This window comes from Globicephala melas, chromosome 15, assembly GCF_963455315.2.
Source record: "Globicephala melas chromosome 15, mGloMel1.2, whole genome shotgun sequence".
In the NCBI taxonomy this organism is placed as follows: Eukaryota; Metazoa; Chordata; class Mammalia; order Artiodactyla; family Delphinidae; genus Globicephala; species Globicephala melas.
In genome coordinates this window covers 71560981-71576322 of record NC_083328.1, presented here as the reverse complement: position 1 = coordinate 71576322, position 15342 = coordinate 71560981, and the positions used below count along the sequence as shown (strand labels likewise).

General features: G+C 47.1%; 2 protein-coding genes across 2 annotated transcripts in view; both read right to left on the bottom strand.

Annotated features, from left to right (window-relative positions):
- Positions 1-193: 193 nt before the first annotated feature.
- On the bottom strand, positions 194-2685 carry DBNDD2 (dysbindin domain containing 2). The gene is made up of 3 exons (XM_030843559.2): positions 2547-2685; positions 2217-2354; positions 194-865 (listed from the first exon to the last, which is right to left on the bottom strand). The coding sequence occupies exons 1-3, from the start codon at positions 2683-2685 to the stop codon at positions 660-662; spliced, it is 483 nt and encodes a 160-aa protein (XP_030699419.1). The 3' UTR covers positions 194-659.
- Positions 2555-15342, bottom strand: part of SYS1 (SYS1 golgi trafficking protein) — a 34594-nt gene continuing 21806 nt past the window's right edge. Inside the window, exon 4 of the mRNA XM_060284344.2 lies at positions 2555-2693. Within this exon, the coding sequence (XP_060140327.2) occupies positions 2687-2693 (7 nt within the window). The 3' untranslated portion in view covers positions 2555-2686. The remainder of the gene's footprint in view (positions 2694-15342) is intronic.

Below are 15342 nucleotides of genomic sequence, written 5' to 3'. Positions count from 1 at the left end.
CTTGATTTTCTCCTCCATGAAGGCAGGCAGCCTGTCTTGTTCAAAACTGTATTCCAAATCTGCAGCTAATTCCAAATAACGACTTCTTGAATACATGGAGTAAATGAGTCATGGGAATATGGTATTGGTCAGAGAGCTAAAGAAATGTATTGGGTTTGATATCTGTACAATGTGAACAGATGAAGTGGAATGGTTGGCATATTATTATCTGTTTATTATTCATACCGTGCCCTGTTCCGAAAAGGATGTAAGGAAGCAGGATGGCTGGAGTACCATCTCACTGGGAGTGTTAAGGAGTTCACGTCCATTTAGAGACACTGGTTTAGGAGATGCTAGCAGGAAACTGCAGGATAGTTTGGAGGAGGGAAGAGTGCTAAGAAAAGCAGTGGCATCTTGTCCTATCTCGTCTTCCATCTCCTCACTTGCAGGCCCTACCTCAGGAGTAAGCCAAAACCTGGCAGGGAGGTTGCAGCAGGGAAAGGTTAGCAGTAAAGCAGGAGCGGGTTAATTCCCAGAAAGGTACAACACCCACCGTCCTTTCCCCCCTCTGGTGCCTACTGCAGGTAAAGAGTCTGGTCTTCTCCGAAGCGCTCTGGCTGGGCCTGCGGTCTCAAGTGGAGAATAGGCAGCTCAATCAGTCTATAGGTGTGGGCCCACTGCTAGCTGCAGGCTCCAGGCTCTGCCCCGCCATCTCCCCCATCCTCCTCCTCGTCAGACTGTGCCAAGGGCGTGTCTGCTCCGCCATCACTGACATCCGGGCTGTGCGGATTGGTGGAGGAGTCAGAGGACGAGGAGAAAGTGCGGGATGTGGTCCTGTCTGCCGTAGGCATTGGCAGGCTCAGCTCCTCGGGACGGTCGTCCACCCCTGCCCAGAGAGAAGAGCCCGTCAGGGCCACGAACAGGGCTTCAGAGGACTCTTAGAGGCGCTCTGGCCAGGAGACACTGAGGCCCAGAGGGGAGCAGGGACTTGACCAGTCACCCGGCCAGGCTCCTGACTCCCAGTTCCTTCCACTTCACCGCACCACATCTGGGATCTAGAGTCTGGTCAATCAAGTCAAGAGTTCAAATTCTACCTACGTCACTTCCTTGCTACTGAGTAGTTTTGGGCAAGTCACTTACTTTCCCTCTCAAGGACTCTGCCCCTCCTCCGTAAAAAAGGGACCCCGACATTCCAGAGGGTTTTGAGGATGAAATCTGAGAATGCTCATAAACTGTCTGGCACATAGACCACCAATAAATAGCAGGTTTTCTTTTTTGTTTTGTTTTTGTTTTGTTTGCGGTACGTGGGCCTCTCCCTGCTGTGGCCTCTCCCGTCGCGGAGCACAAGCTCCGGACGCGCAGGCTCGGCGGCCATGGCTCATGGGCCCAGCCGCTCCACGGCATGTGGGATCTTCCCGGACTGGGGCACGAACCCACGTCCCCTGCATCGGCAGGCGGACTCTCAACCACTGCGCCACCAGGGAAGCCCAATAGCAGTTTTAAGTAAGAGAATATCTATCTTATAGGTTAAGGATGTGGGCTTTGGAGTCAGATAGCTCTGGTTCGAATCCAGCTTCTCTACTTTCTGGCTATGTGACAACAATATCTCTGACTCTAATGTCCCTCTTTTATATATATATATATATATATATTTTTTTTTTTTTTGGCCGCATGCCATGTGGGAACTTAGTTTCCTGACCAGGGATCGAACCCACGCCCCTTGCATTGGAAGCTTGGAGTCTTGGTCTTCCCTGGACCACCAGGGAAGTCCCTCTAATGTTCTTCTTTATAAGATGGGAATAATCCCACCTGCCCTCATAGGACATTGTAAGGACTGAGATAATATATGTAAAATAGCTTAGCACAGTATTAGAAACCTAATAAAGTGCAAAATAAATATTAAGATGACTAAAACTGCTTAAGTTGTCTAATATAAAAATCATATTTTTATGTTATTTTAATTATGTTAATTAACTACATTAATTTCACAAATATAAAATTGACAAAGGCTAAGGGGGTTGGGCCTTCCTAGAGTTTTGGATTAGGAATCTGTAACCCAGCTTCCCTCAAGGTCAACTTCCCTAAAATCAGAACAGACAGCTGTTTCATGGGTGGAAATGCCCACTCCCAGCCCCTACATGCATACTTCCCCAGTCCAGCCTTGCAACCTCACTTCAGAGCCCTGACATCCGGCTCTGGCTAACCGGTGCCCAAGTGCCCGAAGTAAAGGGGCATACCAGATGTCTGGGGGGTCGGTGGAGGATCTTCGCAAGGCAAGAACACGTCAGCTCCGTCCTGATCCCCCAGGTCGATAAGTTCCACTTGCTCAAGTGTGTCCACATTCACCTCCATGGATGAGATACTACCTATGGGGGCTGCAGATCAAGAAGGGGGCAAGTCAGGAGGAGCCAGGTCAGAACTGACAGGATGGTCAGAGACATATGTCAGGTCTGGAGATAAGACGTTTCGAGGGCCAAGAAAACCAGGGGGGAGGTACCAAGATTCAGGACCTATAGGACTTCCTCCCTGCCCCACCCTAGTCCCTCTCTCCAGGATTCAGAACTTACGTCTGTGCGACTCGAGATGCAGGTGGGACAGGGGGAAGACAAACTCTGTCTCAGGCTGTAAAATGTCCTCAAAGAATTTCTGCCGCTCCCGAAGGCGGAGCTGCTGGCGCTCCAGGGCTGCCCGCGGATTTGGGTCCATGTCAGCTCCTGGAAGAGCAAGTACAGCTATGAAGTTGAGAGGGGATTCCGTGGGGGCCTGGGCTTGGGGAGCCCCCCTGCAGCCAGCATCCCAGCACTGGGGCCTCTCGACTTGACTACCTCCTCCCCTTTCCTAAAACAAAGTCCATTACCACAAACTTCAAGTCTCACGCAGAGGCGGGGCTGACCCTAGCTCCACAAAGGGGATGCCAGTTCCAGGCACAGCAAAAGAGGCTCCTCTGTATTCAGGGAACGCGGTCAATGGCCAAGTCTCAGCATCATGCCCTTCGGAGAGGGGTTGGAAGGGCTGGTTCAGCTCAAATGGGGGAGGCATGTTTTCCGCTCAATGGACCCAGCCTCTCCTCAGAAGGCTGGGGAAGAGGACAGAGAGGAAGGTCCCTTCCTCCAGGCTGCAGCTCTGGTTCCTGACCATTCTTCAAAACCCAGACGAAAGCTAAAGTACCCCCTCCCCTACTCTCCCTCTCTCTCTCTCTACACACACACACACACACACACACACACACACACACACACACACACGTGCACACACACACACCCCCACCCCCACCAGCATCCCTACCAAACCCTGCTCTTTAATCACAGACGTGACTTCTAGGCTTGGCTCTGCCCCTAAGGAAGTCAGCTTTCCAGCCTCAGTCTCCGCATCTGAAAATGGCATCATCCTCCTACCTGCCTCCAGCACAAGACACAGGCGGTGAAGGTGCTCTGCAAAACGGAAAGCTCTGGTCCCCGTGCTATTTACAGGACACCATCTCTTCTCTGCCCCCCACAGCTGTTTCTTTGAGCTCCTCTCCTCTGACACATCTCAATGTCTGCTCTCCCCACTAGGCATCGAGTAGCAATGGGAAGGGTGCAATTCAGACCAGGCCTTCCGGCCCCCAGTGCCGAGAGCTTTCCAGAACGCCATTCACTCGGATTCGCTCCATTCCGTTCCTGAGCCCATCACCGGAGGCAAGGGAGTATCAAGCTTGAGGACCAGATCATCATCCTCCGCCTACTGCCTTCCCCACCTCATCTGGACTCGGCATATCTGAGACCCTGGCCGGCTCCACCGGCGCTGGGGTGGGCCGCGAGAGACCCAAACCCAAGTGGGCCAGGCAGGGCCAAGGAAGTGTGGGGAGACCATGTGGCCGGGGCTGGGAGCGGAGGAGGGAGGCGCTGACGCCGATTCCTGGGAAAGGCTCTTAGCGCTGCCACCCAGGTCACAATACTAAAAATACCCAGGGCCTCTGGGGCTGTCTGGGGGCGGGGAAGGGCGACAAAGAGGGTCGGGGTCGGGGAACTGGAGGGGACCACGGGCTCCGGGACGCCCCCTCTCTTTCCCCCTCACCCCATCAACCTCAGGAAACTGGAGGGGCTGCCCCCTGGGGAGGTGCGGAGCTAAGCGCTGGGGAGAGGAAGGGGGGTGTTTACATAACTGAAGGTGCAGGGGAGAGGGGTGGAGAGAGCTGTAGAGATTTGGGTGGCCGGAGGCGGCCAGGGGCCCGGCCAGTGGAATGGAGCGCTCCCTCTTCGTTCTGCCCCACCCGCACTGGAGTCAGCCAGAGCGAAAGAATTCCCTAAAAGGGGACACGCCGCGACCGCGGGGGAAGGGGGGGAAGGCGGAGGGGTCCCCCGGCCGTTCCGCTCGCGCTCCCCCCCGGCCTCCCGCTGCACCTGCGCCCGCCCAGCGGAGCCCCTACCTGCCGCGCCCAGAGCCCCCGCTGACTCAGGCTGTCCGCTGCGGCGCGACGGCGGTGGGGGCGTGGTACCGGGCAGCGCCGGCCGGGGTGGGGCTGCGCCTCCGGGTCTCCCCCGGGACGGACTGGCCCTGGGAGCCGGGAACGAGGAAGCGGCGGGAGGCGGAAGTGGGGGAGGGGCGGCGGCGGGCACACACGCTTCTGCCGGTCGCCCGGCGGCCGCAAGGAGCCCCTGCGGGCGCGATCGTTCGCAGTTCCAGGGCGGGCAAAAAGTTCCCGGCACGCATCCCTCCTCCCCGCGACCCGTCGGGCCCCTCGGCGCTCCGCCCGGCTCCGCGCGCTCCCATACGCGGGCTCTCAGCCCCTGCTCCCGGCTGCTCCCCGACTCCCAGGCAGCCCCGACGCAAGCTCCACGCGCCGGCACCCGGACTCCCCAGCACCCTCGGCCACGTTCGGCACGCTTAGACGCACACCCCTCGAGAAGGCGTATGCAGGGTCAGAGGGGCTGGGGACTCGCTGCCGCCCATCAGGGCAGGTGCACTGTGGCGGAGGCCCCCTTACCCTGGGACTCACCCCGCAGCCCCCGGTTCCCGGCTCCGGGATGGGCAGGGCCGCCGTCTAGCCTTCCAGCGCACTGGGCGGGGTGGGCGCGGGGACGGGGCGGGGTGGGGGGTGGACGCCGGCGGGGTGGGGGGTGGACGCCGGCGGGAAGCCAACTCCTCCGGGGTGCCAAGAGGGACGCTGCGCGTCCCGCCTGGCGGGGGTGGAGGAGCGAAGCGGAAACTGTGGGCCCAGAGGGGAAACGCTTGCCCCTCTCGCAGTGCCTCCTGGCTCAGACCAGGGCCACAAATCTCCTGGATCAAGGCACTGTGCTTATTTTCCTCCTCCTCCCTTCCACCCTGTGCCCGTACGTAGCTCCAGAAACCGCGGGGTGGCGGGGTGGCAGGGTAGGGGGGCGTCTGTCGGAGATGCTTCTGCCGTGGGGTCACTCGATCATTCATTCAACAAACATCCACGAGCAAGCCAGAAACTAGGAGTCATCCTTGGCATCTCCCTGTCTTTCAATGCCCACATTAAAACACATCTCCATTAACTGTCGATTCTCTTTCCTAAATATCTTTTCAATCCGCCGCTTCTCTCCGTTTCCACCACCATCTCTCCCTTGGCTCCTACGGAAACCTTCTCTCTGGTTTTCTTGTACTCTGGTCCTGCGGCGCTCCATCCCCACAGCAGTTAGTCGTCACTGTAGAATCGAGAGTGCTAACCATGGAATCCCACAGCAGTCATTTCAAAAACGCAGGTCCGATGTGCCACCCCCTGCTTAAATCCCTCCTTTGTTAGAATGAAATCCGGGTGCTGACATCTGAGCTGAGTCTTAAAGAAATGAGTTCAACAAGCAGAGAAGAGGGGGAAGGGCATGTACAAAGGGACAGAGGTGTGAAAAGTCCGGACATATACAGGCTTCCCTGTCAGGAGACCAGCACTCAGTACAAATACCTAAAGCTCTGCCTCTTCTATTGTTACTGAGATCCCTAAACAATCCTGTGAGATAAGTACAGCAAGCAGCTTTCCCATTATTTTACAAGCAAGGAAACCAGTTTGTGGGAGGCAAAAAGTGCAGTGGTTAGGAGCACAGGCCTGGGAGTCTCCTAGCAGTTTTAAGTAAGAGAATATCTATCTTATAGGTTAAGGATGTGGGCTTTGTACCTGAATTCCTTGGGTGATAAACCTAGCTCTGGTGTCTAGCCAGCTGTGTAAACAATTTCTCTGATCCTTGATTTCTTTGCCTATTAGGTAGGAATAATTAATCCCCACCTCCTATGAGATAATTCATATAAAATGCTTAGTACAGGACTTGGGCACTCTGGAGATGCTCAGTAAACAATAAACACTAGTTGTTTTGACTGTAATCGATTCTGAGAAAGGGAGGAAACTGCTTTCTTCCATGAATTTCTGAAATTATAGGAAGTAGGCTCTAACCTTCTACAGAGCTTATTATGTGCCTGTCACTGTTCTAAGTGCTTTGCATGTATTAACTCTTCTAATCCTCTTAATAATCCTGTGAGGTAAATACTATTTTTACTTCCATTTTACAGATACAGAAACTGAGATATAGAGAGGTGAAGGAACTTGTCCAAGGCCTTACAGCAACTAAGTGATGGAGCGGAAATTCAAACCCAAGTAGGCTGCTTCCAGAGACTGTGCTTATAACCATGGCTCCCAGCCTGCTCCGCTTTTATCCCGTTGCAGCTTTCATCTTCCGAGAAATGTTTTGCTCAGTCTGATTCTTATTCCTCATTAATGGATGGAGTAGATACTTGGTCCCGTTTTCTAGCACAGAGGAATGAGGCCAAGTCAAAAGTACAGTGGATGAGAGCTCAGCTCCCAAAGTCACCTCCCCCCTTTTCAGGCCTATCCCTGGGAACAGAACTGCATGGATTATTTTGAGCCGTCCCCAAGATGGTGACAGATCAGGAACCTCTCTGTCCCTTTGCCAGATATTTGCCACATACAAGGGTGGAAGAGGAAAAAGCATCCAAGTTAGAAATAATTCACAGGGCTAAGCTGGAAGGGTATTAGCCAAGAGAGAGGCCCAGGCAGCAGACCCAAGGGTGGATGGCAAAAGGAGTTGAAAGGATCAGTGAAAAAGTAGATGGCTTAGACTTCTGGGTTCCATCTAGGATGCCAAAGCTGGGAAGAGCATCATTACCACACTAATAATTTTTTTAAACTGTTAGGTAATTATAAAAGTATTACTTTCGTCAAACCCAGCAGTGAGCTAAGGCTGCAGAGCAACCAATTAACCTGAATTCCAAAGAAGGACAGGCACCTCCAAGAAGAAATAGGATGTAGGCACGGCACACCTCTGAAGTAGGAGGAAGGCAAGGTTTCCGTGCAAACAGGTAAGGAGAGTTCAGCTACACTTTTTATTGCTAAAGGCCAGGTGTGGCTAGCATGAGAGTATAGAATCCTTGGGAGTCACAGACACTAAAAGTAATCATAGAAACAACAAAACCAAACTTTGTTCAACTCCTGACAAGATTGGCTCAATTCTCAACACTAATGGCCTAAGAAGAGAAGAGATATGACAATTTCCAGGCAAAAATCATATTGACCTCAGCCTCTACTGTTCTACACATTATGTCCAGGAATCAAAAATTACAACACGCACATCAAAAGCAGTTTAAGAAAAACAAAACAAAAAAAAAACCCCTATTGTCAAGAGACAAAGCAATCAACAGAACCAGATAACTCTCTGGAGTTACCTGCCAGAAAATTTAAAACAACTATAACAATATGTGAAAGGCTCTGTTGGAAAATATGGACAACATGCATAAACAGAAGGGGAGTTTTAGCAGGGAGATGGGGACTATAAAAAGGAGTCATATGGAAAATGCTAGAAATTTTAAAAACCTGTAACAGAGATGAAGAATGCCTTTGACAGCCTCATCAGTAAACTCAACACAGCTGAGGAAAGAATCAGTGAACTTGAAGATAGGTCAACAGAGACTACCCAAACTGAAACAGAAAGAGAAAAAAAAGAGTGAAACAAAACAGAACAAAACCCCCAGAAGATCCAAAGCTAACATGTGCATAATTTGAATCCCAGAAAGAGAAGAGATAGAGATAGGAACACACACACACACACACACACACACACACACACACACACATTTGTAGAAATAATGGTCAACAATTTTCCAAAAATAATGAAAGAACCACAGAGCGAAGAAAATCATAGAATCAAAAAAAAAACCATTAAATACCAACAGACAAACACACACACACACAATATGATCTATCATATTCAAACTGCTGAAAACCCAAGATAAAGAGAAAATCTTGAAGGCATCAAGAGGAAAACGACAGAGTACCTACAGAGGAACAAAGATAAGAATTACAGCAGATTTCTCATTCGAGAAGAAATTATATGACTAGAAGATAATAGAATGATATCTTTAAAATGCTGGAAGAAAAAAAAGACTGTCAACTTGCAATTCTATACTCAGCAAGAAACTCTCTCAAACATGAAGGTGATATAATAATTCTTTTCAGATGATCAGAAACAGAAAATTCATTACCAGCAGATCAGCATTACAAAAAATGGTAGAAGTTCTCAAGGCAGAAAGAATATGATACCAGAGAAAAACCTGGACCTACATAAAGAAATGAAGATCTCCAGAAATGGATGGAATAAAGGTAAATATGAGACTTTTGTTTTTTAATCATCTTAAAAGATAACTGGGCTTCCCTGGTGGCACAGTGGTTAGGAATCTGCCTGCCAATGCAGGGGACACAGGTTTGAGCCCTGGTCCCGGAAGATACCACATGCCGTGGAGCAACTAAGCCCGTGTGCCACAACTACTGAGCCTGCGAGCCACAACTACTGAAGCCTGCTTGCCACAGCTACTGAAGCCCGCGTGCCTAGAGCCCATGCTCTGCAACAAGAGAAGCCACCGCAATGAGAAGCCTGCGCACCGCAACAAAGAGTGGCCCCCACTTGCCGCAACTAGAGAAAGCCCGCACGCAGCAACGAAGACCCAACGCAGACAAAAATATAATAAATTTTAAAAATAAATAAATTTATTAAAAAAAGATAAGTGTCTAAAGCAAAAGAGTAGCAATACGTGGTGGATGTAGAGCACATATTAAAGTAAATGTATGACAATCACAGTAGTAAAAATGATGGGAATTGGAAACACACTGTGAAAGAGTCCTTCTGCTATATAAGAAGTGGTATAATATTATTTGAAGATTGACTATGACTAACTGAAGATATATATTGTAAATGCAAGGGCAACCCACTAAAAAAATGTTTAAAGAGGTATAGATAACAAGCCAATAGTGGAGACAAAATAGAGTCATAAAAGTATTGGGAGGCATCCTCCCTGGGCCTCTTTGTGTTCAACATGTCAAGATTGCAAGGATCTGACTTCTCTTTCACCTGGGCCCTTGCTCAGTATTAATACAGCTGGCAGCTCTGAGAAATAAGACCGGGTCTTTCTCAGACAAAGGCAGGCTTGCTGACTGCTCGCTATAAAAGTGCTGGGCCTGGGTTCCTCAGCCATGATGCAAAGCCACTGTGTGTGTACCGTGCATCTGGGACCGCTGTATCACTTGTTGAACTTCGGGCTGAAGGAATCAACACAAAACTATGCTGATGTTCATGTTGTTTGATGTTCTATGAGTAACAAACTGTCTTGATTGGATGCAGTAAGTCTTATTGTCTCTTTTTGGTACCCATGAGGTTTTTCTCTGACAAAGCATAATCAATTAATCCAAAGTAAGGGGGGAAAAAGAGGAAAAACAAAAAAAAAGCACAGGTGAAAAAATAGAAAACAAATAGTGCGATGGAAGATTTTCATCCAATTGTGTGAATGAACAGCAACCAATTAAAAGACAGGTTAGTAGACTGGGGAAAAATAAAGCAAGAGGCAATAATATGCTGTCTACAAGAAACCCAGTTTAACTATAAGGATATATATGAGTCAAAGGTAAATAGATGGAATAAGATACACCATGCAAACACTAATCATAGTAAATTGGAGTAGAGATATTAATATCAGAAAAAGTAGACTTCAAAAGAAGGACTATTACCAGGGATGAAGAGGGACATTACATAATGATAAAAGGTTGTTCATTTCACCAAGAAGACTTAACAATCATAAATGTGTATGTGTACATCTGTTAACAGAGCTTCAAAAACACGAGATAAAAATAGACCTAAAATAAGAAAGAGAAAAATCCATAATACAGTTAGAGGATTCAGCGCTTCTCTCTCAGTAATCAATAAAACAAGTAGGAAAAAAAAGTAAGGATACAGAAAACCTGAACACTACCAACTAGCTTGTTCTGACTGACACTTTTATAGCACTTTTACCAGCAGAATAAGCATTCTTTTCAACTGCACATAAAACATTCACCAAGATACATCTTCTGGGTCATGAAACAAACCTCAACAAATTTAAAAGAACTTAAATCATACAAAATATGTTTTATGACTATAAAAGAATGAAAATATAAATAAAAACAGAAAGAGATCTGGAAAACACCCCAATACTTGGAAATAAAACACAACACTTCCAAATAACCCATGAGTCAAAGATGAAGTCCAAAAGGAAATTAGAGAAATATCTTGACTGAATAAAAGTGAAATGTAGCAACCAGCCACCAAAAAAGCTCCCAATGTTCCTTGCCTTCTGTTTATTCATACTTTTGTGTCGTCCTCTTCTGCACTGTATCAAGGTTACTTTATGTGGTCAATAAGACATGGCAGATGATGGTACATCACGTCCAAAATTAGGATTAAAAAAATTGGAAAACCCAGAGCTTCCATCTTGGGTGTGTGTTCTCTCTATTGCTTGGATCACTCACTCTGGGGGAAGCAGGCTATTATGTTGTCTACAGCCCTACAGAGAGGCCCACGTACCTAGGAACTGAAGGTTCCAGCCAACAGCCAGTGAAGAACAGAGGCCGGCCAGCAACCCCACGAGTGATTATGGAAACAGATTCACTGGCCCCAGTAGAGCCTTTGGAATGACTGCAGCCCAGGCCAGCAGCTTGAGTGCCACCTCTGGAGAGACTACGGCAGAACCATCCAGCTAGAGCAGTCCTGGATTCCTGATGCTCAAAACCTTTGAGATGATAATACTTCTTTTTTTTAAACTGCTAAATTTGGGGATGATTTGCTAATGCAGCAATAAGTAACACATAGGGATTTTGGTATTGAACAGGGGGCCACTATCACAGCACTCTGAAATATGGGGCCGGCAGTGGACTGGCCATAGACTTGGGAAGAGTGTACTCAAAGCCCAAAATGCCTTGAGAAAGCTCTTAAAAGAAGCCTCGTGCCTTTGATAAGATTGCAGCCAGGGTATACAGGAAAGTCAGGTAAACACTATTGGGAACTGGGGAAAGAGGAATTCCTGTTATGCTGTGGCACAGTTTAGCAACCCTGTTGCCTGTGGTAAAGCGGAAAGCAGAAAATGTGCCCAATGAGTTGGGATCTGGCTAAGGATATTTCCAAATCAAGTGTTGAAGGTGCCACCTGGTGTCTTCTTGCTCCTTATAGTAAAACGCAAGAGGGGAGAGAGAAACTAAAGCAGCAGCTCTCAAATGAGTGATGGCGCCTGGGGCGGGGAGGCGGCGGGGGGCGGGGGTGGGGGCGGGGGAGCGCGGGTGGAGAGGGGACTTCCCTGGCCGGTCCAGTGGTTAAGACTCCGTGGTTCCAATTCAGGGGGCGTGGGTTAGATCCCTGGTCAGGGAACTAAGATCCTACATGTCGCATGGCAAGGCCAAAAAAAAAAAAATCTGGAGAGGTTGCTACTGGCATCTAATTAGTAGAGGCCGGGGATGCTGCTAAACATTTTATAATGCACAAGACAAAACCCTCTTACCACCCACCACCTCCTCCCTCCACAAAAAAGAATTATCCTGCCTGAAATGTCAGTAGTGCTGAGGTTGAGAAATCCTGAACTAAGAGGAAGGACTGTTAAATATGAAGGAGCCAGGACTTCATGGTAGAAAATTCTCACTCTCTCTGAATGGCAAATGATAGTAAAGTTAAAAAATGGTTTCCTAAATTGAAAAAAGAGGGGATATATGTATATGTAGAGCTGATTCACTTTGCTGTACAGTAGAAACTAACACAACATTGTAAAGCAACTCTACTCCAATAAAAATTAATTAAAAAAAAAAAAAGGTTTCCTAGCAAAGCTCAAATCCAGAGCATTACCAGAAGAACATGGTCCGAGAATGTGACTATCAAATCTTTTGTTTGCATCTCAGGAAGATTCAAGACAATGCATCCGAGTAGTCTTCTGTCAGATAAAAGACCCCTAAAGAAATGATGGGTGTGCCTCACAGATCCTTTGAATCAAGCAAGAAGGATTCTAGAAAGCTTAAGGGTGTTGCCCCTTAGCTAATTCAGCAGAAGCCTAATAGAGAGAAGGGCTTATCTCAGAGAAATTGGGGGCATGGCTTTTGTCTAATAGTGTGGATCTGAATAAGATTCAGAGTGACCCACAAGTTCTTAAAAGGATTCTATATCCAGAAACACCTCCACTTGGACTTAGAGGGATAAAGAGAGTATAAAATGAAAAAAAAGGATTTCTAGTTCTGAACAAGATGGATTAGATGCCTTCCTCTCTTTCCCTCCCACTAAGTGCAGCTTAACATGCTGGGCATTATATATATAAAACAAACGTAAACATAGTTGGCAGACGAGCTAGGAACCCAAGAACACAAATGACATAGCAGTGAGTCCCTGGGTTTTCTTTTTGCTAGAGCTCTGGAGAAGCCAAACAGGCACAGACAAAAATCACCCCCATGAAAAGCCTGCTCTCTCTTGTCAAAGGATTGGGAAAGAGGCACCCTAGCAAGACAGAAAGCTTTTGACATGAAGTGACCCCTCCAGCAAAATACTAGAGGAGAAACCTCACTCCCAGTCTTTGTCTCATGGTAACAAGGCACCTCTCCCTCTCACCTCCAGATGGTGTTATGTGAGAGGAGGCGGAATGGGGAGCCTGGGCTTCATCAGTGCTCAGCAGTAGCAAGTACCCCTCCCCACAATTTCCATGATGTCAGTGGAGGGCATGTGGGGAGGTAGGCTGCCCTCCCCATCCAACAGTAAGGAGGCACCGCTCCCTCCCCTCAACATAAAGGTGGCCAAGAGTGGAGCCTAGATGTTCACCTCCGCCCAGCAGTAATGAGGGAACCAACCTTCCAACCCTCCCCTCCCCCTACAGGGTGGTGTCAGTGGGGGCCATGTGGGCAGCCTGGACTTTCTGCACTCCCACCTGGTGGTAAAAAGTTGGTGCCCCTATCTCACTGGCCCAGGACAATAGAGGCCTACCAACACAGAAGAGTTAAATGAGATCCAGAGTCTCACCACATAACTTCTGAAATCCAGGTCATAAATGAAAATAATTCACCATACCAAGAGCCAGGAAAATCTGAACTTCAACAAGTAAAGACAATCAACAGGTGCTAGTGGATCACAGTGCTGTTGGAATGACCTGACAGGGATTTAAAAACAGTCATTATAAAAATGCTTCATCAAGCAATTGCAGGACTTCCCTGGTGGCACAGTGGTTAAGAGTCCGTCTGCCAATACAGGGGACACGGGTTCAAGCCCTGGTCCGGGAAGATCCCACATGCTGCAGAGCAGCTTAGCCCGTGCACCACAACTACTGAGCCTGTGCTCTAGAGCCCACGACACACAACTACTGAAGCCCGTGAGCCTAGAGCCCGTGCTCCGCAACAAGAGAAGCCACCGCAATGAGAAGCCTGCGCACTGCAACGAAGAGTAGCCGCCGCTCGCCGCAACTAGAGAAAGCCCGCGCACGGCAACAAAGACCCAACGCAGCCAAAAATAAATAAATAATAAATTTATTTATTTAAAACAAAAAAAAAAAAAACAAGCAATTGCAAACTTTTTGAAATACTGGATTGGCCAAAAAGATGTTATGGAAAAACACAAGTGAACTTTTTGGCCAACTCAATAAATGAAAAAATAAAAATCTCAGGGAAGCAAATAGCAGATACAAAGAAGAACCACATAGAAATATTAGCACTGAAGAAAAAGTAACTGTACTGGGTTGAACAGTGTCCTCCAAAAATTCTATAGGCTTCTATAGGCTCAATAGAAGAATGAAAATAACATATGAAAGGATTGGTGAATTTCAAGATAGAACAGTAGAAATTACCCAATCTGAAAAACAAAGAAAATTAGATTTTAAAGAAGAAGGAAGGAAGGAAAGAAGGGAGGGAGGGAGGAAGGGAAAAAGGAAGGACAGAGCCTCAGCAACCTGTGAGACAATAACAAAAGATTTAACATTTGTGTCACTGGAGTCTCAAGTGGAGGGAAAAGAAGTGGAACTGAAAAAGCATTCAAAGAAATAATGGCTGAAATTTCCCAAAATTTAACAAAGAACTACACCCCCTCCCTATTTTTGAATTCTCCCTTTTGAAAAGATCAATAAAATTGACAAACCTCTGACAATACTAACAAAGAAAAAAGAAGAGAGAGAGTGACCTAAACTCTCAATATCATGAGTGCAACAGAAAATATCCCTACAGACTCTGCAGATGTTGTAAAGATAATAAGGGACCAATAGGAACAGCTCTACACACATAAATTCGACAACTTAGATGAAAAGGACCAATTCCTCAAAAAGTACAAACTGCCAAAATTCATCCAACATGAAACAGATAATTTAAATAACTCTATAACTATTACAGAAATTGAATTTGTAGTTAATTAAAAACAAAACACCAAAAAACCACAAAATTCTTGAAAAAGAAATCCCCAGGCCCAGAGAGTTTCACTGGAGAAATCTACACAACATTTTTAGAAGAATTAATACCAATTTTATACAATCTTTTTCAGAAAATGGAATAGAAGGGAACATCTCTCCACTTGTTTTATAAAGCTAGTATTATCTTGATACCAAAACCAGACAAAGACAGTACTGAAATAAAATAAAACACAATAGACACATTTCATCTAAGCTGACAGATTTGAGGGCATAGAGTTATTCATGACGTTCCTTTATTATCCTTTAGATGTCCCTGAGATCAGTAGTGACGGCCCCTCTTAAATTTCGTTTTTTTAAAATATTTATTTAAAAAATAAATAAAATAAAAAATTTATTTAAAATAAAATAAAATTTAAAAGAATTTCTTTAAAAAATATATATGTATGTATTTATTTACTTATTTGACTGCATCGGGTCTTAGCTGCCACACTCGGGATCTTTGCTGCCATGTGCGCTGGCTCTAGAGCACGCTGGCTTAGTTGCCCCGTGGCACGTGGGATCTTAGTTCCCCGACCAGGAATCGAACCTGGGTCCCCTGCATTGGAAGGTGGATTCTTAACCACTGGGGTACGAGGGAACTCCCTTAAATTTCTAATATTGGTAATTTGTGTCTTCTTTTTTTTCTTGGTTAGTCCGGCC